Raw genomic sequence first — 24,564 nt, 5'->3', positions numbered from 1 at the left:
TTCCTCCTCCCTCCATCCCCCATGGTCCTTACAGTGCTGCTGGAGGAAGAGAATCATGGGACCTGTCTCTCCAAATTCCACTAATGCCCTGTCTGTCTCAGCTAATGCACCAGTCTGCATTTTCTCAGGTGACTGACAGCATGAGTCAGGGCTGTACTGTGTGTATCGTTTAGGAAGTTGCTTCCGCAAGACAGAAATATCTTCAAGGTAAATCCATCTTTAAATATTTCCCCCTTAAAGTCCTGGGAGGTTTGCTGTCATTAGCAACCTGCCTGTATGGGATTGTCAGCAACCAGAGAAAACAAGGCAGCTGGCTGACGTTTCACTTGAGCAGTATCTCCAGCAAGAGAGGCAGGGGAGTTCTGAGAATGCAACAGCAGTGTCCATTATGGCTTATGTTCAGCTAGGACTCCATGGAGCTGAGTCACTGAGACAGTCTGTCAGTCAAATGTTCCCTGCAAGCAGGTGTGTCAATCCTTGGATCCACGACCGAGTAAGCTGACAACAATCAACCAGCATCATAGCTCTGAACTCTTGAGAGCAGACTTGAGTTACTAACAGCGGTATATAGCATTAAACCCCTGCCTTCTATGCAGCTGCTGTCTTACTCCATGGGGAAGGCTGAGATTCCAGTAGCCGTACCCACAGTCATGTGCTGCCTATTGGCAAAAGGTCAACTGTCCTTGAGAGTTTCTGGAAATTTCCTAATGATTTATGGGAACATCTTCGGTTTTGGTCCGTTGTAACATGCATCCTTTTTGGTAACAAAATGGTGAGAGCATTTACACCACAATGTGACTTTTTTTTTAGGAACCCCCCCCCCAGTTTTGGTGATAAACTCCCCCCTCCTTTTATTGTCATCAAAGAGCCAGCATGAACTCTGCTATTTGTTTTCTCAGGAGAACTGGCTATCGCACAGTGCCTGCCCTGATGGCTGTGCTCAGTGTTTGGTGACCTCTTCTGCTCTGCAAGCACGAGCCTCTCCCCTTGTAAAGCTCCAAGAAGTATCTGACAGCTGAGTCCCACAGAGCAAAGTGGGACTGTAGAATGGAGGTTGATTTGGAGCAGCATGTTGCAGAACGCACAAGTTTTTATTTGTCCTGCAATCATGGAGCTGGAAGATAAGGTAGATGGAGATTTTAAACACACACCAATTCTGCAGCTTTTTGGTTTGTTTGTTTTCGTTAAGTCCCCTCTCAAGGGGCAGGCGTGCAAAGGTGATGGCAGCGCAGCCTAGTAACTGCTCAAGTCTGGGAGGGTAGGTCAAAAGAGTATCACAAAAAGTAACAACCTTATTTTCCAGTGAACCCTCTTGCCTGTGGCACGCCAAGCGCCCCAGCTCCACAGTGCAGTGCAAGCCTCGTTATCCGCATTCATGGCGAAGGGGCGGCCGGCCAATCAGACAAAACTTCAAAACTTACTGCTGGTCTTTGCCTCAGAAGCCATAGATCTGCGGATCTCCAGCGTTTGTATTGGTGACCCCTTCCACACAGCAGCAATTCTTTGTAAATTAAAACAAATATTTAATACTATTATAAATGCTGGAGCTTGGGGATGGAGGCTGACAGCTCCTGACCCCCCCATGGAGAAACTTTGTGACCCCTTGAGGGGTCACAATCTCCAGTTTGAAAACCCCTCACATAGAATGTCTATCAGTGTTTTGCTTGGTTCAGGTTGCTGGGCCTTTCTATTCCTACCGTGCTTTGAAGTTCAAGACCCCACCCTTTCCATCTGAGGCCCAGCCACTTCCAGGGCAGCCCATGACCGCTTCCAAAATTTGTGAAGTGGTCCCCTTTCAAAAATTATTGCCCACTCCTGCACTAGGTGGTCAGACCCTTCCTCCCACCCCCATCTGGGTTATGATCTTATAGGGCCTCTGGAGTAATGGGATCTCCCTCTGCCGGGTCAGCAACCCAGGGTCCATGATCTAAGAAGGAAGACTAAAAGAACTGGGCTTGTTTAGTTGGAAAAGGAGAAGACTGAGAGGGGACATGATAGCTGCTTTCAGGTATCTAAAAGGGTGTCACAAGGAGGAGGGAGACAAATTGTTCTCCTTGGTCTCTGAGGACAGGACAAGAAGCAATGGGCTTAAATGCAGCAAGGGAGGTTTAGGTTGGACATTAGGAAAAAATTCCTGTCTTGGTGGATAAAAACTGGAATAAATTGCCTAGGGAGGTTGTGGAATCTCCATCTCTGGAGATATTTAAGAGCATGTTAGATAGACATCTGTCAGGGATGGTCTAGAAGATGGTACTGGATCCTGCCAGGAAGGCATTCAATGACCTCTCAAGGTCCCTTCCAATTCTAGTGTTCTGTGAGTCACATAATACTCTGCTGCTCATGACAGTCTCACAGAGACCCTCACAGTTCCCCAGCCTCCCCCACCATAAGGGAGGTTGGAGAGGATTGTTACACCCAACTGACAGAGGCAAAAATGAAGACTGAGACAGGGGAAGGGCCTTGTTTGATGTCTGCCAAGTAGTGGCAGTGTTGGGAACAGGAGCCAGAAGCCCTGACTTTCAAATTTACCATCAATCTGGCATTTCACACGCTGACTGATCAGAATAAAGTTACCTCGAATGAGCTACACACCCACAACCCTTCCTAGTGATCCTAGTGATCATAGAGATTTCATATAACAGGGCTCGCAGCTCCTGGCCCCCACTGCTAACCTCTTCTCTGGCAGCTGCCCACCGGGCACAAGCTCTTTGAATAGAAGCAGTTGAAAGCGCTTCGCCTTGTGGGCAGCTCCCAGGCAACGGGCCAGTGGGGCAGAGCTGTGAGCTCTTTTCATTTGCTTCTGTTTAAAGTAGGGATGTGAACAACTGTCCCATAAGGAAATACTTATTGGAGGCTTCCCCCTCCCTGGCTGCCTCTATCAGAAAGAGGCACCAAGATGAGGGGAAAGGAGGGGGTACTCAAAGTGGCAGTGCCATGTGGATCCTGGGGAGTTTCGGTGCAGGAGGGAATTGGGGTGCAGGCCCTGTGAGTTTGGGTGCAGGCAGGGATTTCGGGTGCAGGCTCTGGGATCTGGGGTGCAGGAGGGCATTGGGGTGCAGGCTCTGGGATCTGGGGTGCAGGAGGGCATTGGGTGCAGAGTTTGGGTGCAGGAGGGCATTGGGGTGCAGGCAGGGATCTGGGGGGCAGGGCATTGGGGTGCAGGCAGGGATCTGGGGTGCAGAAGGGCATTGGGGTGCAGAGTTTGGGTGCAGGAGGGCATTGGGGTGCAGGCAGGGATCTGGGGGGCAGGGCATTGGGGTGCAGGCAGGGATCTGGGGTGCAGGAGGGCATTGGGGTGCAGGCTCTGGGAGTTTGGGTGCAGGAGGGCATTGGGGTGCAGGCAGGGATCTGGGGTGCAGGAGGGCATTGGGGTGCAGGCTCTGGGAGTTTGGGTGCAGGAGGGCATTGGGGTGCAGGCAGGGATCTGGGGTGCAGGAGGGCATTGGGGTGCAGGCTCTGGGAGTTTGGGTGCAGAAGGGCATTGGGGTGCAGGCAGGGATATGGGGTGCAGGAGGGCATTGGGGTGCAGGCTCTGGGAGTTTGGGTGCAGGAGGGCATTGGGGTGCAGGCAGGGATCTGGGGTGCAGGAGGGCATTGGGGTGCAGGCTCTGGGAGTTTGGGTGCAGGAGGGCATTGGGGTGCAGGCAGGGATCTGGGGTGCAGGAGGGCATTGGGGTGCAGGCTCTGGGAGTTTGGGTGCAGGAGGGCATTGGGGTGCAGGCTCTGGGAGTTTGGGTGCAGGAGGGCATTGGGGTGCAGGCAGGGATCTGGGGTGCAGGAGGGCATTGGGGTGCAGGCTCTGGGAGTTTGGGTGCAGGAGGGCATTGGGGTGCAGGCAGGGATCTGGGGTGCAGGAGGGCATTGGGGTGCAGGCTCTGGGAGTTTGGGTGCAGGAGGGCATTGGGGTGCAGGCAGGGATCTGGGGTGCAGGAGGGCATTGGGGTGCAGGCTCTGGGAGTTTGGGTGCAGGAGGGCATTGGGGTGCAGGCTCTGGGAGTTTGGGTGCAGGAGGGCATTGGGGTGCAGGCAGGGATCTGGGGTGCAGGAGGGCATTGGGGTGCAGGCTCTGGGAGTTTGGGTGCAGGAGGGCATTGGGGTGCAGGCAGGGATCTGGGGTGCAGGAGGGCATTGGGGTGCAGGCTCTGGGAGTTTGGGTGCAGGAGGGCATTGGGGTGCAGGCTCTGGGAGTTTGGGTGCAGGAGGGCATTGGGGTGCAGGCAGGGATCTGGGGTGCAGGAGGGCATTGGGGTGCAGGCTCTGGGAGTTTGGGTGCAGGAGGGCATTGGGGTGCAGGCAGGGATCTGGGGGGCAGGCTCTGGGTGCAGGGGGTGTCTGTGGCGCCCCCAGGCTCTATTCGGACCGGAGGCCGGAGGCGGGCAGAGAAGGGCTCGGGCCGCGCTGCGCTAGGGGCCAGTTTCTGATTTGGCGGATCGCAAGGAACCGCCCCTGTAGGCAGGGCGAAGGGCAGTGGCTTCTACAGCGCTACTGAGCATGCGCAGCGCCCTGCGCTGCCGGAAGTAGCCCAGTCCGACGGGGAGCAGCTGGACCGGCTCCTTGTGGCTGCGGAGGGGCGGGGTCTCCGTGCCCCGCCCCCCGGGGCGTGTCTAGCAGCGCGCGGCGGAAGGGGCGTGTCCCGGGACGGAAGCGGCGCTGGGATTCAAAGTGGCGGTTGGCGGAAATTGGGGGGGAATCGGAAGTGTAAGTTACTATGGCGACCGGTGGGCGCAGCACGCCGGGGGGGCTGCTGGGCTGGGAGCGTTGGGCTGTGTAGGAATGGCTGGGGCGGGGCAGGGGGGGCGCCTGGCTGGGTCGGGGGGCAGAGTTGGGCTCAGGAGGGGGGGTGCCTGGCTGGGTCGGGGGGCAGAGTTGGGCTCAGGAGGGGGGGTGCCTGGCTGGGTCGGGGGGCAGAGTTGGGCTCAGGAGGGGGGGCGCCTGGCTGGCTCGGGGGGCAGAGGTGGGCTCGGGGGGGGGGCGCCTGGCTGGGTAGGGGGGCAGAGTTGGGCTCAGGAGGGGGGGTGCCTGGCTGGGTCGGGGGGCAGAGGTGGGCTCGGGGGGGGGGCCGCCTGGCTGGGTCGGGGGGCAGAGTTGGGCTCAGGAAGGGGGGGCGCCTGGCTGGGTCGGGGGGCAGAGTTGGGCTCAGGAAGGGGGGGTGCCTGGCTGGGTCGGGGGGCAGAGGTGGGCTCGGGGGGGGGGGGCGCCTGGCTGGGTAGGGGGGCAGAGTTGGGCTCAGGAGGGGGGGGGGTGCCTGGCTGGGTTGGGGGGCAGAGTTGGGCTCAGGAAGGGGGGGTGCCTGGCTGGGTCGGGGGGCAGAGTTGGGCTCAGGAAGGGGGGGGCGCCTGGCTGGGTCGGGGGGCAGAGGTGGGCTCAGGAGGGGAGCGCCTGGCTGGGTCGGTGGGGGCAGATAGGGGCTTGGGGAGGGGCGCTAGTCTGGTCTTGCTTAGAACTCTCCCTCAAGCTGTTGATTTCTTGTCTTTGGACAGAGCCCGGGGTGTGCTTGGGCTGGTGTTGCCTGCGGCTGACATGCCGCCACCTGCGAAGCAGCAGCCCTGTGCCCGGAACATGACGATGGGACAGCCTGCAGGGGACAAAGCAAGGGGTCTGTGGGTGGCAGTGAACCAGGCGGTCCTGGCTGAGAGGAACCAGAGCGTGGCCCCTGTGGGGGTTTGGGTGGAGAGTGCCCAAGCTGGTGGCAAGTGGAATGAGAGTGTTGCTTTTGTGAGTGTCCTGACTGAATGCTTTGCTTCTTGCACTATTTGCTTTCAAACTAACAAATATAAATCGACTGTCAACTAGTTTGGGCTAGAAATTAGATAAAGGTTTCTAACCATTAGAAGAGTGAAGATCTGGAACGGCCTTCCAGTGAGAGCAGTTAGAGCAAAAACCCTAACTGGCTTCAAGGGGAAGGTATGGGTGGGCAATAACCGGCCTGCAGGCTTGATACAGGTTGCCAGGGTTGGCCCCAGGTGAGCTGCTGCCACTGTATTTATCTTCTCTGCGGCAGCAGCCCTGTCCACGGGGGGCCCAAGCTCCCCACAGGCAAAGGCTGCTCTGGCATCCCACGGAGAAGCTGCTGTCCATGGTGGGCCTTGCCTGCTGGTCTGTTTTAAATGAAGAGCATGTAGGGGAGCCACCTGCCACCCCACGCGGTTGCCTCTGATACAAAGGCAGCAGCATTGGGTGGCCACCTGGGGTGGCAGGTGGCTCCCCTGCACACTCTTCATTTTAAACTTGGGCCAGCAGGCTTGAACTGAGCCAGTCTGCTGGTCTGAGCTTTAAATGCAGAAGAGCACTCTGGCTGGGGCGTGGGGGTGCGGTTAACTAGGATTGTTAATTCATTGCTTATCAGTTAAACTGTTAGCCTACTAGCCACCAACATCCCTAGTGTGTGCTGGAAGCTTGCTAGAAGCAGGAGGAACATCGGTGCCTGGACCTTAGCCCTGCCCATTCTCCATTACTGCCCATGCCCCTCATCGTCTGGCCCACTACGGACAGCAAGGCAGGATCATGAGGGTCTCTGAGAGAGAGAGACAGAGTGAGGAGGGGAAGTGGCAGAGTGAGGGCAGGACCTCATAGGAAAAGGCAGAATGGGGGCAGGAAATGGAGTAGGTTTTTTCTTGTGATTTTTTTTTTTAAACAGTTTAGCTGATTTGGGCTTGGGATGTTGAATGCTCTGCTTGAAGATTACCCCACAAATCGCTGTATTGAACGTGCCGCTTTTCTTTCCTTTTTTGTGTTATGCATTTTAAAGGGGAGAAGTAAAGATTTCCATTTTGTAACATGATCTTCCCAACCTGTCCGTGCAACTGTTACTAGATTCACAGAACAGTCTGTGTTATATTGGTACTCACAATTTTGACTAATTGTGTTTATCTTTAAACCACAACATTGACACACATTCCTTTGCTTGCCAGGCTGTTGTGAAGCTGCATGGTGAAAAAACTAACTTGAAAATCTGCTTTAACTCGTTCCAGGCTTCAGCATTTCAGGTGGAAGAGGAGCTAAAGGAGCAGCAAAAGGAAAAAGAGGAAAATCTGAAACGCTTCCAGGGGGAAGTGAAGCAGAGGGTGAATCAGCAAATCAAGTTGAGGAGAAAACAGCAGCTCCAGAAATCCTGTGAAGCGGTAGGGCATGACTGTATCAACACCAGCCTCTCTGCTGATTCACACCAGGGTTAGACACTGAAGGCTTATTTCTTAATTGGAGAAAAGTCAGGAAACTTGCAATTATTATTTCCACAGCCACTCCCCCCACTCACAATTGAAAGCCTTTGTTGAGTTGTCTGCTACAGATATGGCAATTGCAGGATTCTTGCTGTTGTGTCCTGTGCTCTAGTGTCTGACTGACTGGGAGCTTCCCAAGTTCTGTATTTTTGGGATCTTTGATGTACTGGTAGTTGAGCATGAATCTCCTCAAGGGCTTGTTCCAATCTGCAGTACCTCTAGACCTTCCTAGTGAATTCTTTCTGACTACAGTGGAGCAATCTGAGCTTCATGTCATTACACTGGGCTCGCTCCTGGCTCTCTTTCTCGCTCCCTGGCCTTGTCAGCAGAGGAGAGGAGGATGGAGAAAAAGGTGTTGCCTTTGACAATCCATTCTTTCTGCTCTCCTTAGATCTTTGAACTCTGGCAGGAGAGGGTGAATGAGGAAGGGGGGCTAGAGCTGCCATTCTCTCTAATAAATTTGTTCCACACGTGAGGGGTGACCTTTGTGATCTGAGGATGCGCTAACCTTCAGTTATGTGTGGAACCACAGAGGCAGTAACCTCAAAAGTCCATCTGCTACCACTGCCTTTCTCATCACATGAATGAAAATTCCACAGGTAGCACCTGGGGTAGGAAACTGTGAATACATGTGTGGATTTACTCAGTGAATGACTTTGGTAAGATGATTGTTCTGAATGCATGTGGTTTGTTTTTTCTCCCAATCACTGCAGGCAGAAAAGGAAAGCTCTGTTGCGATACAGTGTTCAGATTCTGCAATGCACTTGACCCCTAAGAGGAATACATGTGTATATCGAAGTAATGCAGAATCTGCCATCTTCCGTTCTGGTACCAAGTTAATCCCCGTGCAGCAGCTTCGTGCCAGTGAGGAGGAGGAGGGAAGAGAAAAGCAAAGCCAATTATTCCATCAGCAAGCCAACACAGTGAGTGTGGTCAGTCAGTAAACAAATGCAGATTGTGAGATTGTGCCCAGAATGGGAAGTTTTATGCTATTTTATAGAAAACACATTTTCAGTTTGCACTATAGAAGTACTCTTTAGAAATGAGCTTCAACGCATACATATTGTCAACTTAAAACCTTTGCAGAAGACTCTGGCACTTAGAATTACAAGGGAAGCATGTGTGAGTGTTATTGTTATAACATTGTGATGGACTATGATAGGTCTCTTGCCCTGTTCTGCCTTTCGTACCTCTCATGACACTTCTTCTTGAGGTAGAAGATGATGGCATCTTGTGGGCTTTTATTTGTTGTGTGGTTTTTGTTTTGTTTTTTTAACGCCGGTCTTTACTTTTATCCACTAGGTGTCACTGTGAGTTTAAATTCAATGCTCTGTGGTGGTGAAGTACAGAGCTATTATAGAGGAACTCTTTTTGGATATTTGATATTGTTGAGGTTCTGTTTGGGCATAATCTAAGTATTACAACTTAGTAATACTTAAACTAAGTATTACAACATGCAGCAGCATCCTGGGCATTTGAGTTGAAATCTGCTTGCAAGGCATTGCTGTTGCCCGGGATGTACCTGTCAGTGGATTATCCCCAAGAGTCAAGTAACTGATGTTGCATTGCATCTTAAAGGAAAATGCCAAGATTACGTTGGATACTTTAGTGGCATATACTTTGATGTGATGTCTTCTACCGTGTAATGAACGTTTTGGCTTTGGCCTTGTTTGTAGCAGCAAGTGATCACTACTAGGGATGTAAAATATCGAGTAAATTGACTAATCGAATAGCTAATGCATTTTGCATCAACTAGTTGATAGGGCCCCAGGGCTGTTGCTACACTTCAAAGGCAAAAGCGCCGAGTGGAGCCTGGGGTCAGCGAGCGGGGAACTCCCCTGTTGACCCTGGGCTCTGTGCAGTGCTGCCTCTTTGAAATGCCACAGGGAGCCCCGCATCAAGCTTCTCATGGCATTTCAAAGCGGCTGTGCTGCACAGAGCGCAGGGTCAGCAGGGGAGTCCCCACCTGATCATGGGTTCCACATGGTGCTGCGGCTTTAAAACACCACGTGCAGCCTGGGGACACCCCAGCTGGCCCTGGGCTGCCCGCCGCATTTCACAGCAGCAGCACCGCATGGAACCCAGGGTCTGGTCCCAGGCTCCACCTGGCGCTGCCACTTTGAATTGCCTCCTCCTTGCTACCTCTTTCTGATAGAGGCAGCAAGGGGGGGAAGCGACTAGCCAACTACCCTGTCAATTTTTCATTCACATCCGTAATCACTACAACCGTCAAGCTCTTAGCAGTATGTTGATCTGTCTTTCTTACTGGCAGCTTAGCAGAACCATGAAACAAGTCCGTCGTCAGTTAGCATCTTGCAGGACTGTGCCTAAAGGAGCAGGCCCACCTGAACTTCCAGGAGGTATCTGGACTGTCAGCCCAACCAGCAACGTAAGTGAGAGGCTGACTCAGCTCAGCCACTAATAGAGCGATCATGAATTATTTGTTGCACTGTGAAGATTTGTGCCCTGACCACAATCAGCTAACTGTGCAGTGCGGTGGATCCTTTCAGTAGAGGATTAAATAAAATGGGTTTTTGCTGTTGCTAAATAACGATTATCCCATATGATTAACTTCCTTGGGGTTGAGAGATCCAAGGAGATGCCTTTAAAGCACAGAGCAGTGTGCCTAGATTGTCCTGTTACTTATTCTTTTCTCTTACTACTGTTAATTCAGGTAAAGCATGCTACCCTGAAAACCACACGCAAAGAAACTTACTGAAACAACTGCCATTAGAGTACAGTCCTGCTCTGAACAGTGACAGGAAAAACGGATCCTTCTTGCCCATCAGCCCTGAGCATGCAGGGTGCAGATATGCCGGTGCTCTTCATTTCTGGATGAGCAACCTCCTTTTGCCCTGCAGAGCCAACAGCTATGGGAGACTTTTTTTTCTTCTTTATGCATTTCCAGGGATAACACTTCAAACAATATCACATAGCTGTCCTTCAGATAGGGGTTGGGGTTTTTTTGGGGGGGAGGGGGGGGGGGGGGGGGGGGGGGTCTGGAAGGCTTATTTGTAAATAACATTTCTTTCTATACACTTCCCTAAATGACACTAGCCCAAGGCTCAGGGCCAGTCACATTTAGTCCTTCCCAAATGATGGGCAAAAGGACTGAGGTTATATGACCAAGAAAGATCCCCCTCTCCCCAGCAAAACGATGCTTTATACCAGTGCTTCTCAACCTTTATTTTATAAAGTACCTTTTACAAAAAATTATAAGTACCCCGAGTACCTACAGTTTTCAGACACACAACAATTTTTTTCTACCATTGCAACACATTTGTTTAAACAACTTAATCGTAGCCAGGTGGGCAATAACATTTTGGGGTGTAAAAAATACAAAAATAATAAAGCGCTGTAAAACTTCAAACAAATTCAGTTTTCTCCAAATTTCAGCTGTGTTGATGTACCCCCGCAGTCCAGACTTCTGTCGAGTACCCCTATGGATACTCGGACCACTGGTTGAGAAACCCTATTTTATACTATTAGAAAACTGCAGCATGGTGGTGAGGAATTGTCAGTTCTTAGCTTCCCAAAGGGACCCATCTTGTCTTAGAAGTCTCAGTGGGGTAGCCATGTTAGTCTGTATCTGCAGAAACAACAACGAGTCCTGTGGTACTTCAGAGACTAAGGGCACATCTACACATCAGGGCTATAGTGGAATTAAGCTACACAACTTCAGCTATGTCAATTGTGCAGCTGAAGTCAGTATAGCTTAATTCAGCTTTTGGGGCTGTCTACACAGCAGGAAGTCGAGGGAAGAACACTCTTCCTTCAGCTTCCCTTACTCTGACTCCTGATAACCCTCATTTCATGAGGAGTAAAATCTTGCAGCTTAACATTATCTCAAAATAAAGGCTTGTAGTGTAGACACGCACTGTGTTATTTTGGAATAATGTTAGTTATTCCAAAATGATGCTGAAGTGTAGTCATGTCCTAACAGATTTATTTGGGTATAAGTTTTTGTGGCTAAAACCCACTCGAAAGTTTATACCCTAAAACATCTGTTCGTCACTGAGGTGCCACAGGATTTCCTGTTTTTGTTTTAGAAGGCTTTTAAGCTAAAGACGCTTTCATGTAGAGAAATGCTTCTGAATCATTGAGGGAGTTCTCTTAACGTGTGCACTACTAGACTTGCAGTGTTCAAGGATTTTGGCTTTATGGCAGAAAAGTTACAAAAATAGCATAACTTGTGCTTTGTATCTGGGCTGTTTCAGAGACATTCTCATAAAACATTTGTACCACTTCACCCTGCCGTACACTTGATTGTCACTTTTTTGGGACTTTATCATCACTTTTTTTAGTGGCCTAATGCAGCCATTGCGTACCTAAGTCAATACAACCCTTTGTCTAACTTTTTGCCATTGCACATTCCTTATTGGTCTTGGCCTACTGCAAGTTTCAAGAACGTCTCTTTTCATCAGGACAGAAACAACAAAGTAGAATAAATCTTGAGACTTGTTTTTATCTTCCTTCATTTTCACAGATGCCTTTTAAGATCTACCGCATATTCAGAGTTTGAATCAACATCCTGACTGCTTTTCTATGAACAGCAGACCTGTATCTTCCATGGCCTGATGAAATGTGTCAGACATTTTTATTGAGCTAACACATGGAAGAATCCATCTGCAATGTCTTGTTCTAGGTTTTTGGGGTGTTTTTTTTTTTTTCAGCTTAATCTAGAATCTCTTGCTTGTTGATTATTTCACTGGGGATCCCATTATAAGTGTTCATACCTGTGAAATTTGTCTTTTGGGTAGCTGATATCTGTCAGGAATGTGCTTGGGCCCTGTTCTTCCTTCAGCTCTGGGGCAGCTGCCATCCTCCAGTTCCCTCTTGCTTCTGAAGACAACAAGAGTACTTGGTGAGGGTCCAACTCACTGTTCTTTAACTTCAGCTAAACTTGGTAGTCTCTTGCTGAAGGAGACTAAAATCAGAGGAATTCAACCCATCTAGATTAATTTCTGATGGATGTGATTTTGCTCTGTTTCTACATGACCAGGTTGTCTCCTCACCTGTTTGAGATCACATCTAGCCCTTTAAAAAGTCAGGCAGCCTTATTGCAAAGACATTGTATGATCTACTTAGAGTATTTCCACTTAGGCTGTCAAGGTTGTTCTCCATTCTGGCACCCTACCTAAAAATTCTGCTTAAAAACGCCCCAAGGTCACAGATTCCCTTGATTCCAAATACAAAAAAACCCTTTTTGAGAGAACCCAGGAAGATGCTCTTGAGAATCTTTCCCATGGAATAGCTTCAAGCTCTTTAACCCTCCCTCAGCAGAGAGCTTGAAAATAAACTGTAGTTCCTAACTGCTGACCTTTGGTCTCAGGCACGTGCACACAGAATCTTCTGCCTTCTAGGACATAGGAATCAGACTATAGTCTTTAAAAGGTGATTTGTATTAACAAAACAGATATTTGAGAGAGCATACTTGGTTGCTAGGTGTTACAGAGCAGCTGGAAAAAGACAGATTAAAGGCATAGAATCATAGACTACTAGGACTGGAAGGGACCTTGAGAGGTCATCGAGTCCGGTCCCCTGCCCTCGCGGCAGGATCCAGCACTGTCTAGACCATCCCTGATAGACATTTATCTAACCTACTCTTAAATATCTCCAGTGATGGGGATTCCACAACCTCCCTAGGCAATCCATTCCAGTGTTTAACCACCCTGACAGTTAGGAACTTTTTCCTAATGTCCAATCTAAACCTCTCTTGCTGCACTTTAAGCCCATTGCTTCTTGTTCTATCCTCAGAGGCCAGGAAGAAGGGGGAGGGGATTACCTGGGTTCATCCCAAAGGAATTCACAAACCAGAAAATAAACACCTGATCAAGTCTAACTACAGCAGCTGTTTCAATTCAGATGTCTCAGTCTCTTCTCATTGGTTGTCCTGGCTCCCTCCCAACACTTCCTGGATACCCACTGTCTCTGAGTTTAATCCTTCCAGGCAATTTAGTTACCAGAACAGCTGGGTAGTGCCCCTCCCATCCATCACACTGTCAAACCTCTCCTTCCAACTGTCAAGACTCTGTCAGGGCACAGGAATATGCCAGGATGTGAGATCTGCATGGCAGGTTATTTTGACCTTTGTCAGCTATTATCTCCTTGACCTTGAAGCCAGACAAGGTGCCATGTTTTGGAGAACAATGCTTCCATTTCTGTTTGAAATTCCTCATGGCCACCAGCCAATGAGGGAACTCTTGCCAGTCACCTGCTGTGGGATTCACACTGGCATCGAGAAGAACAGAGATAAGTTACATACCTTCTAGTAACTGGCTGGTTGAGAGCTAATCTGTGTGGACCCACTTCCCATCCTGCTTTTCAGACTCCTCCATAGCAATGGCCTTTGAATTACAAGGAACCAAGGAAGGTTTGTGGCTATCCCACCCTCTTGCCTTCAGATGGGAGCATGAGGTGGGACAGAGTGTGCGTGCCATTCTGACATAGGCTGTTATGCACAAAACTCTCAGGTATGCTTACAGTGGCAGCCACGCTGACTACAACAGCTCAGAGATATATAGTTGTCATAGGTAAACATCCCCTCTTCTGGGAAAACCCTAGATTCTGCACACCTTGCTCTGCAACTGCTAAAGTGGGTTCCAGCCCACAAAATCTGTTACCCAATACATTTCAGTCTTTAAGGTGCCACAGGACTGACTGACTTCTGATACAGACTAACACAGCTACCCCTCTGAAACTTGACACCTTCACGGGACTCCAGAAAACCTGCACATACATACAGCCCCCTTTGTTTGCCAACAGTTACTTTGCAGATGACGCAGGCAGTTCCCATTTGTACCACAAATATAGATGGCTCCTGTTCTAAGCATTGAGAAAATCTGTAGTAGCAGTTAGCAGGTGTTTGTTTGTATCAGCTGCAAAATGACATGCATTGAAAACCAAAACCACTTCCTTTATTCCCACCAGTTAGTCCCTTTTGCACTGTCGACCAGTTAGAATCTTCAGTGGCAGTATTTCTTGCTCATTCCTCTCTACTATTTGCTTGGTCTTCACTGATCCAGAGAACAAGTATTCTCAGGTAGCTCTTACACCCAAAGCGTACAAGGGTGTCGTATTCAAGAGCTGCTTCTGCATTGAAATAACACAAGTTTAAATCTCATGTTTGTTTCCCCCAGAAACCAGCGTTTCACAGGCCAACTCCAGGGCATGGTGAAGAGAGTGAGTGTGAGGTGTTTCCTCTGGCAGGACATCATGACCTTCCTGCTGAACTACAAGACCAGGCAACAACCAAAAATCAGGGTGATGACAACTTGTACTACAAAGTAGAATTTGGAAAAGTAAGACTTCTAAAATCTCTGACCTGACCAAGGTTGGGTCAGCCAGTCCTGGGGTCCCTCATTCTTTGTCTAAGTAAATTAGATTTCTAGTCTTTAATACTGCTGTTCTAGAACAGCTACCGTCTGAGCAGCAGGGTGTGTTTACACTCCAGGGCTTAACTCGAAATAAGCTATGCAAATTGAGCTACATCAATTGCATATCTTAGTTCGAAATAGCAAGCATCTACACAGCATGTATTTCAAAACAGCACTCTTCCTCCATCTTCTCTTATTTCTTGTACAATGAGGGTTACAGGAGTCAGAGTAAGAAGTCCTCCAGCTTGACAGTATTTTGAAACTTTTGAAATAACTTCCTGCTGTGTAGATGCAGACTAAGTTATTTCATAATAGCGCTAGTTATTTTGAAATACTGTTGTGGTGTAGACGTACCCGCAGTGATTCCCTGCCAGATGACCTCCTAACCTGAACTTGAGGCACCAGGTATGAGTTCAGACTTCTACTCGGATTTCTCTGCTGAGTGTGATCGCATAGTGTAGCACTTGTGGTGGTGACTGTTGTTTTTTTATGTGGGCATCTATTCACTCAAGTCACCGAACAGCAAGTAGTTATTTAATTTTTTTATCGCTGCCATTCTAGGCTGGAGTTGCATATTCCATATGAATCTGAGACTAAGGATGTGAAGGACTAATCGACTATCCGATAAGCAAAAGGGGGTACTTCAAAGCGGCAGTGCTGCTTGACACGTGAGGCCAGATCCCAGGCTCCATGCGATGCTGCTGCTTTGAAATGCCACATGCAGCCTGGGGACAACACAGCTGGCCCCAGGCTGCATGTGGCATTTTGAAGCAGCAGTGCCACATGGAGCCTGGGATCAGCTTTCATCCTATGTCACTTTACCAGTTACTAGAGTTCTCTTATTCCCCTAAATTCAATTTCTGATCTTTAATCAATGGCTTTACAAGATGAATTGATGCGTAATTGGCCTTAACTTTAGCAAATAAATATGCTTCAAGAGTGAACTGTAAAGAATTTCGAGCAGGACCCAAGTTCAGAGTTGATGTAAGAGTTAACTGTGTCATGTGCACCCACAGTACAACAGAAAGCTGCATTCCTATAGTAATGCTCTGGAGAGGCCAAAGCAATCTCCAAGACTGACTTATCCCTCTAATAGGCGAGCACACACACGAGTGCTTTGCCTTTAATCAATCGGCAATTGTGCAAACTTTAGTCACCTTCATTAATGTACGAAAGTCCAGAAAAAGTACATCTTTCCATACCTGATTCTTCAGATAGTGTGCTGACAAATCGCTTCTTCCCTGTATGCTTTGAGTTAGACAAGCATAGCTGAACAGGTTGCATATGTGTATCCGAATTTAAGCCTACATGATGGAATGACACTATTTGTATTGAAAGGGCTCCTGTGACTAACGCATCACACCCTTATAGGGGGAAAAGAGCATAGCAAAGATGGGAAGGTGGTAGTAATTTGGCCATTGTACCAGTGCAGTGGCTTTGTCTGTTAAGATGTCGGCAAATCTCTTCAAGTCTGTAATCAAAAATCCACAACCTTCTACATAGTAGCATGACCTGCAGCCTGTGAACTGCAGGGTCAGAACTTAAGTAGGAACTGGGAGGGGGAGTGAGCTAGTACAAGTGATGTTACAGAGTCAAAAGTAAGATTTTTGGTGACCGTACCAATCTATCTCCATGTTTCACATGTTCTCATTTTCTCTTATTTTTCACTTGGGTCACTCAGAATTAAGGTCTTTGATTTGATAGTTTTCGGTAACTGCTCTTTTAATTATTTCTGTCTTTGTTATGAGTATAGACTGTCAATCTTAACTGCATCTTTAACACGTTTGTCTGGGGATATCTAATAAAATAAGTCAAATGTAGAAAAAACAATAAGAATCATGTACTTTGCAAAAACTTCCACTAGCTTTCCCGTTAGTGAAGCTACTCTTATGTTCTTATGTAACTGAGTCAGACCTGTTTCCATTTAGCCCAATGTACTGTCTTGTGATAGCTGCTAGTGTCAGTTGCTCCAGAAGGAATGAATATGACAGAGCAATCGAGATTGAGGAGCACCCCAGACCACCTTGGCTAACAGTGATTGTTGGACCTGTCCTCCAGGAACATATTTAACTGTTTTTAATCGAGTGCTTCTAGCCCCTGGCAATGAGTTCCATGGGCTGGCTGACATTTATTTAAATGTATTGTGGGCAGATCTCTGAGGGTATTTCCTGGGCTAAAGTGGAGCAACTTTAATTTCCAAAAACGATTATAGCCATGAATAAAACTTCTGCAGTTTGCTTCCATCCTGGAATTTTTATTGCCTATTTCTGCATTACACGGGCTTGATTGTAGAAATACAGATGTTCTCTGAACAATACAAGTGACAGCAGTGATCTTTCCTATGTGACATGCATACAACTAACTGTGATGTAAATGCCCCATATTGTGTTTCATATGAAGAGTGTACAGAAACCATTGGGCTAAGTCAAAAGACCTGTGTTACTGCTATAAATCTTCAACAGATGTCTCAACGCTCTGGCTTATTGAAAATGCTGAGGCCAATCATGATCCACTGCGTGTGTGTGTTTGGTTTTTTTCAGCTTTATAATGGATTAATGAAAGAGTCCAGCACAGCTGGCCCATCTTCGGGATTGAACCCTGATTTCCAAGCTCCTCTTGTGCTTTGGCCTGGGATAGACAAAGAAGAAACCAAGAAACAAGTATGTCAAATAGCGTAAAGTCGTCTTTGTGTGTTCAACATTGCACCTGGATTATACTGAGAGCAGGGCAAATTAGGAGACCCCAGAAATTGGCATAATATAGCAAAGCTTGTGGCACAACATCCCTATTAACATCCCTAAGGCTGTTGGTTGGCATAACTCATGGAATTACTTGGGCAGGTGAAACCATAGCTATGTAGTCTCGGTTGTTGAGCTAGTTCCTGCATGGATCCCAATGTTGGCTTACCACATACGCTGCCGCAAAAAACTTGCAAACCGCTGAAATGCTACATTTCAAGAGGAGCTGAGTACTTGCTCAGCCCATGGGGATTTGAGTGCGTACTTCAGGGCAGCTGCCTGCCCTGGCTCTGCACCACTCCAACAAGCAGCTGGCATGTCTGGCCCCTACGTGGAGGGGCAAAGTGGCTCTGTGCAGTAAGTGCTGCCTATGCCTGTAAATGCCACCCCTGTAGCTCCCATTGGCAGCTGTGGCACTGGTGCTGGGGAGGGGCAATATGTAGAGCTTCCCTGGTTGCCTCCTGCCTAGAGGCCACAGGGACATGCCAGCCACTTTTGGGAGTTGTATAGGGCTGACCGGACGGTCTGATGGCCTAGCTATCCCCCTAGTTCCCCCCACAAAGGGGCAAGCAAGTACTCATGGCTTCAGAAGTGGGGGCGTCCAGGCTTCCCTCCTTCAGTGCGGAGACTTGCCAAAGGCCAGCTGAAATGAGGCAGCAGGCCACAGGTTCCCCACCCCTGCACTATGTAAACTGCAAATAGCAGAGCATCAGATGTGATGCAGGACTAGAATCAGGTCTTCCGTCAGGTGCTGGGAGCAGTTCCCCACCGCGGAAGGACTGACTTGAGTTGCTGTGCCATGCAGTGTGTGTTAGGTGTCTAGCAGGCCTCTATCCTGAAGCTATTGCCAGACTGTGCATGCATCCCATGTGAAAGATGAACTAGTTCAGCCTGAAGTGATGGGCTTGATGGAGGAATTGCAGGGTGAAATTCTGTGGCTTGTTACACAGGAAATAAGATGAGATGGTTTTAATGGTTCCTTCTGGCTTTCCAACTTAATTGGCATGGGATGTGAGCTTCGCTAGAACGGGTTCCCCTTTTTTGGTACACGCATGGATTTCCTTTTTCTTCCCTTTGCATTGTCTGGCTGGGGCTGAAGACTGGATAGCAAAGACTTCCCTTTATTTAGCACGCACATTGGGGCTTGTCTCCTCCATGGAACTGTTGATGCTCACTAAGGTCCAAGATGTTGATGGCATGGTTTTTTCACATGTGTTGTGGCTGTATGGTGTAAATCTTCTCCACCCCTGGTTCTGGCTTCTCACTACAGGCCCTTTTGTCCTGGAGCTCCCTCCTTTCAGAGATTCTACCACAGAAGTCTTGGGGGTGGAGGGGGAACTACGAGTGCAGATAGTTGGGTACGTGAGTTGTCTTGAGTGATCCACTGTGGGTTAGCCAGGAGCACAGAGGCTTTTAAATTTGAACCAAACAAGACAATTAGAAGAAAATCCTCTGCTTCTGTTGAGCTGGGTTTGAATCTTTTCTGCCAGTGAAACTCTGATTTCAACAAAACTCCACTTTCTGAAGGGAGGGGTGTGGGGGGGGGGGGATTTTAATGGAAGAAAACTTGGCCAACTCCAGTAAAAATATCTTCTTTTCCAACATAAGCAGTTGTGGCTAGTGTCCATGATATGGTATTGCTAGAAAGATGCCACAGAGTGGAAAAGTTTGAGAACCTGTGCAGTAGATGTGAATTCCAAGATCATGGTTCTGCAAGAAACCTTGCTTCTCTTCTCTCCAGCTAAAATCTTTCTTCCTGCCTTTATTCAGTCTTGTTTTGTTGCACATGTTCCATTTTAATTTTCCTTTTAGAAGAAAGCAGAAACTCGAAGGCAGGGAGCCAAGACAAGGTGATAGACAAGACATGTTTTCTGCAGTCAGAATGACCATCTGCAGCAGCTGGAGACAGAAACTCTGTGGTGGATTTCATAGAGTCCTTGCTTATTGGAGTTTTTATGCAGTGAGATATTTGGAGAGACTTCTCAGCTCAAACTAATCCTTTCTCCTTTAATCTTTACAGTACAATGTGCATAGTGTGAGTTCTTGCAATGCCGCTTCCAAGTCCTGTTGTGTACTGCACCAAAACACCTTTCTCTTAAGATTGTCATTTTTCCTGCAGCGCCAAAATCAGTATCTAAGATACAGACGTCTCTTCATGGACATTGAACGAGAACAAGTAAAGGAACAGCAAAGACAGAAAGAGCGGCAGAAGAAAATTGCAAAGTAGGTACCTACTACTAACCATGGACTTCTTTATGGATGTTGCCCCTGCAGTAGAGTCAACTGAAAGAAGGTTGTTCTAAATGTCACAGATTTTAAGGCCTGGAAGAACAATTGTGATAATCTAGTCGGATGTTCTTTGTAATCCATGGAATTTCAGAGTAGCTTCTGAATCAAGGCCAATAGCTTTATAGTTTTACTAGCATGGAAGCTTTTTAAAAGACATCTGATCTTGATTTAAAGATTTCAAGTTATAATGAATCCTCTACTACTTTCCTTGGTAAGTTGTTCCAGTGGTTATTTACTCTCATTGTAGTAAAGTTTTTCACTCTTGTGTGTAGTTTGTTTCAATCCACTGGCTCTTTAGGACCCAGGGGGTGCCGGATTATCAAATATGCCGGACTATCGGAAGAGGAAGCTATGAGGGGTCTGGGGTGGGGTGGGGCTCTCATAGACCCCCCCTTCTGATAGTCCAGCTCTGCCCCAGCGTCCAGCGTCCCTGATTCAGTTGCTGCTGGTCAGTTTCAGCCCCTGGATTTCAGTTCCTGGAATCAGCCCCTGATCAGTTTCAGCAGCGGCTGAATCGGGGATGCCTGCAGCAGAGCTGCTGGAGTGCTGCCGGGTTGGTTCGGTAGTGCCGACCCTTGGCGCTGCGAGACCAACCCGGCAGCGCCCCAGCTGCTCTTGGGGACGCCTGGAGCAGAGCAGCTGGAGTGCTGCCGGGTTGGTTCGGTAGTGCCGACCCTTGGCGCTGCGAGACCAACCCGGCAGCGCCCCAGCTGCTCTTGGGGACGCCTGGAGCAGAGCAGCTGGAGTGCTGCCGGGTTGGTTCGGTAGTGCCGACCCTTGGCGCTGCGAGACCAACCCGGCAGCGCCCCAGCTGCTCTTGGGGACGTCTGGAGCAGAGCAGCTGGGGTGCTGCTGGGTTGGTCCAGTAGCGCCGACCCTTGGCACTGCGGGGACCAACCCGGCAGCATCTCAGCTGCTCTATCCCAGGTGTACCCAAGTCAGCTGCTGCTGAAACTGATCAGGGGCTGATTCCAGGAAGCCGGGGCAGAGCGCCTCGGGCTTCCTGGAGTCACCTGCTGGTCAGTTTCAGCAGCGGCTGAATCGGGGACAGCTAGGGTGCTGCCAGGTTGGTCCCGCAGCCCCGAGGGGCAGCGCTACGGGACCTACCCAGCAGCATTCCAGCTGCTCTGCCCCCAGCTGGTCAGTTTTAGCAGCGGCTGAATCGGGGAAGCTGGGGGCAGAGCAGTTCCAATGGTCCGGCTGCCCGGAGCACTTCCGGGTTCCTGATGGTGCCGGACCATCAGATGCCGGACAATCGGCGTTTTACTGTATTTGTCCTGCAGACTAGCCCTGGGAGGTGAAAGGTACATAGTCAGAGGATGTGTGACATCCCCTACGTCCCATAGGCAGCAGGAAATAGAACCCAGTACTCCTGACCTAGTCCTGTCCTCTGACCTTCAGGCCATCTTCTTTTTCTCTGAAAGCTCCAGTTAAACAGCACTTCTGTCCACAGAATTAAGAGTGAGAAGGAGAACCAGCGTCGTGCAGAGGAGCAAAGGCTCCAGGAGGTGGCCTACCAGCAGGACTCCTGGACCAGAGAGAAGGCATGTGACATACTGGCTCGGCTCAAGCTGGAGGAGAGAAGAGTGCGGAAGAGTAAAGAAAAGCAACAGAGAAACAAGGAGTACGTGAGGTGAGCGGATGAATGGTAATGAGGCGCCTTCGTCTTGTTTTCAAAATCCTGGATTTGCCAGTGGGGGTAATGACGGCAATGCTATCATCCTGTCACAGGGGAACTGTTGTATTTTTGTAGATACATGGACGCGTTAAGAGCTCAGATGAGGGAGAAGATAAAGCTGTATAACATTGACTTGCCTCCGTTGTGCTGCTGTGGGTCCGATTTCTGGGACTCTCATCCTGACACCTGTGCCAACAACTGCGTGTTCTACAAAAACCACAAAGGTAGGCACTCCTGCTTCCTAGTAAGGAATCTGTGTAGACCCAGTAACTGAAACCGGATGTCCGAGTCCTGCCGTACAGGCACATGGAAATCCTGGCTAGGCGTTCCCATCGTTTCCTGGCACCATTTCCATTAACTGACTCTAATGGGGGTTTTGTACTTTTGTACGTGAGCACACGTCCCCTGGGCCCCCTCCCAGGGACTAGAGAACACTTGGAGCGTGTCTTTCGGTAGTCCCTGAGCTAGACTGCCTTGTCACAGCACTATTTTGTAACGTGCAGTTGTTAGAGGGACCTTGCTAAGTGCCAATACAGAGCCAAGGGGAGTGCAAATCTAGGGAATGGGAAAGGCTGAGCATTCTGCAGACACTCAGCGCCCTTTAACCCTCGCTTTGGGAAAACTCCAACTGCCGTGCCGCGGGCTGGACTGGCAACTGACTGGGGATGCCTGTTTCGGTTTTTAAATAATATTTGTAAGAACTGGTGGGGACACGCGTGGGGAAAAACATGGCAAAGCCAACATGTGACCAGTACAGAAAATGCCTGGCCCCTGGGAAATACACTCTCCACTTCGATGTCAAGGTGTTATTGGAAGGTGGCTGTTCTGCTTGGAGTGCGTGCTCATGTCGGGTCCAGTCTGGTGTGTGCACGTGCACAGTAGCCAAAGGTTTTCCCTGGCAGCATCTGTTGGGCTGGTGTGAACACCCCCTAGCAGTGCTCTCGTGGCACTCCGTATGGAGCCCTGCCGACTCCCCCTCCAACTCCTTACTGCCAGTGACGACAACTAGAACGTGTCACTCTTGCTCTGGCAAGCGTTCTCTAGCAGTGTCCCTTCTCTGTTTGTACATAGCTGTTTCTCTTAGGTTAGATCTTAGTTATGGGTAATTCCCCCCTCCCCCCCTTCACTTCCCTAACACTGGGGCGTGCCTCAGTTCCCGGGATTCAAAGCTTGGGAAGTCTTTGGCAAGCTTATGCACAACCGTGACGCCCATACTACTTGTGTGACGTGCCTTGTGGAGAGTCATCAAAAGGACAAGTGCCACTGCTGCAAAAGTTTTCGGTGGGGGACACTTGGGGATCATGAGCAGAGAGTCGGGATCCTGTTCCTGGAGGCAGCTCCACGCCCTCCAGCCGACCCAGGGTCCACTGAGGAAGTGGCGGAGGATGCAGATCCCATGGTGGGCATCCTTGCCTCTCTGGCCCTCCCACTTACAAACGCTGTAAGTGACACAACAAGAGCCACAGCAAAGAGGAACGAGCCCCTCCTCACACACCTGTTTGCTGTAGAATGCTGGGCACTTACCTTCTGGCTCCTGGGTTCAAGGTTCTTTATTGCCCCTCTGCCCCCTGACACACTCAGGCACATGCAGTGGCGATGGGAGTGAGTCTCTACTGTATTGCAAATGCTGCTGATGGCCTACCGAAAGGGCCTTGAACATCTGAGCCAGCTGGTAAGTGAATGAGAAATTGCAGTTCAGACTCGTGACTCCTGAAATGCTCATATGCAGAGTGCATGCAAGGCTCTCGTGTGGCGCTGGGACCTTGGCTTTCTAGTCTCCCTTTTGGTGCCCAGCCCTACGAGTGCCCTTGCTCATTTGTATTCTCCAGTTCCCCCAGTGCCTCAGCTTCCCACATGGTAATCGGCTAAGCAGCGAGGCTGCCTGCACAGCCGTGCGGGAGGCTTATCTTGCTCAGTTATGCAGCAACAGGAGCACATGACTTCAGTATCTGCAGATCCCATGAATTTTTCCCCTTCAGAGATGAGGCCCTTGGGGAAAATGTCCCTCTCTGTTTTTGTCAAGAGGTACAATTGTATGTTTTAATTCCCTAGTTTGCAGATGATCCCAGGGGGGTGGGAGAGCTGGCCCAGGCTGCAGTCACTTAACACTTTCTGATGTTTCAGCTTATGCTCGAGCGTTGCAGTCTGTCATCTCGTCATGTGATGTTTCGGATGGAAATTCAACCACACGCCTTGCAATCCCTAACTTTGCTTCCGTACACGCACCTTCTGTGAAAAACCCCTGGAAAGCGGCCCTGAGGCCTGCTTTGTGAATGTTCGGGAGTAGGCGGCTTGGTCCGCAGACGGCTTGCCTGTGCACCGGGTACGTGATCGTGCCCAGGAGCAGTTTTCTGTTCCAGAGCATTCGTTCTCTTCCTCATTCGTTAGCCATAATCCAGAGAGACGGTGGGTTTGTTTTGACTAATAGTCGCATTCTTTCATCGTGTGTTGATCCATCTATGCCCTCCATACGCCTAGGACTAGCCCTGGTCCAGCCACTGATCAGTAATGCGGGGATCTAATGTCAAGGAGTTTCCAAGGGGTGGTTAAAAGTGCTTGAGGGATTTTTTGTTTTGAAGCACAACTCCAAATTCAACTGCTAAATAAACCCTTTCAAGTTCAAAGCATTTGTGCCGGGTTTTCTATGGTGTACTTGTTCATGCCTTCATGTTGCATGAGTCTCTACAATGGGGAGGCAGTGGAGAAGGCCTGCATATGATGGGTTTTCATCCCTCCCTGCTCCACCATTTCAACAATCCACGCTCTGTTAGTGCGTCTGCCCAGAAGGCTTGCTGCAGCTTGTCCTTTATAACACGAACTCTTCAGAGAAGAGATACAAATCGGCAACATTTTCAGCTTTTTCCCATGAGAGAAACCTGCTGGGATTCTCCTGATGCCCAAAGCGAAGGGGGTGGTAAGATGTTTGTTGAAACAAACCACCTAGGCCCCTTGTGCTGTCAGGCCCCTGTTCTCCCCTCTGCAAGGCACAGAGCGCTGGATTTTTTTTCCTCTTATTGCGTCCTGGCGACAGAGATGCCAGCTGTATATCTGCGTGTGTGCTGTGCGTTCATTCTGCGCTTCACAGATGGCTCCAGCAAGTAGCAGAATAGTCCTATACCCAACTCTGTGCTGGCAAGAGGAGACACTGGTGCATCCCTGGCTTGGATTTAGCCTGTTGAAGTAGGGCCAGACCCCATCCCCTTCCTGCAGGGAAATGTGGCAGGCTGCTCGGAAGCTGCCCTACTTCCCAGGTGTCTGACTCC

General features: G+C 49.4%; 1 protein-coding gene across 2 annotated transcripts; it reads left to right on the top strand.

Moving 5' to 3' along the window:
* The first annotated feature begins 4,539 nt into the window (after window positions 1-4,539).
* On the top strand, window positions 4,540-23,925 carry CCDC15 (coiled-coil domain containing 15). 2 transcript variants are annotated; one of them, XM_075909370.2, is made up of 11 exons: window positions 4,540-4,698; window positions 5,481-5,715; window positions 6,972-7,121; window positions 7,934-8,143; window positions 9,493-9,609; window positions 14,360-14,521; window positions 17,137-17,256; window positions 19,454-19,557; window positions 21,077-21,256; window positions 21,377-21,525; window positions 23,426-23,925. In XM_075909370.2, exons 2-11 carry the CDS (start codon window positions 5,521-5,523, stop codon window positions 23,572-23,574), a joined length of 1,536 nt encoding a protein of 511 aa, XP_075765485.1. In that variant the 5' UTR covers window positions 4,540-4,698; window positions 5,481-5,520; the 3' UTR covers window positions 23,575-23,925. The 2 variants fall into 2 exon arrangements, with proteins under 2 accessions (XP_075765485.1, XP_075765487.1); XM_075909372.2 differs by lacking the exon at window positions 4,540-4,698 and adding an exon at window positions 4,749-4,767.
* The last annotated feature ends 639 nt before the right edge of the window (window positions 23,926-24,564 follow it).

This window comes from Pelodiscus sinensis, chromosome 25 (assembly GCF_052426305.1).
Source record: "Pelodiscus sinensis isolate ZL-2025 chromosome 25, ASM5242630v1, whole genome shotgun sequence".
NCBI classification, from domain to species: Eukaryota; Metazoa; Chordata; order Testudines; family Trionychidae; genus Pelodiscus; species Pelodiscus sinensis.
This window is presented reverse-complemented; position numbering and strand designations above follow the sequence as displayed.

Bases quoted from the DNA above. Each gene is read 5' to 3' on its own strand.
- CCDC15 (XM_075909370.2), top strand. From the start codon at position 5,521: ATGCCGCCACCTGCGAAGCAGCAGCCCTGTGCCCGGAACATGACGATG. The intron at 5,716-6,971 runs GTGAGTGTCCTG...AACTCGTTCCAG, and splicing joins GGAATGAGAGTGTTGCTTTT to GCTTCAGCATTTCAGGTGGA. The intron at 17,257-19,453 runs GTATGTCAAATA...TTTTTCCTGCAG, and splicing joins AAGAAGAAACCAAGAAACAA to CGCCAAAATCAGTATCTAAG.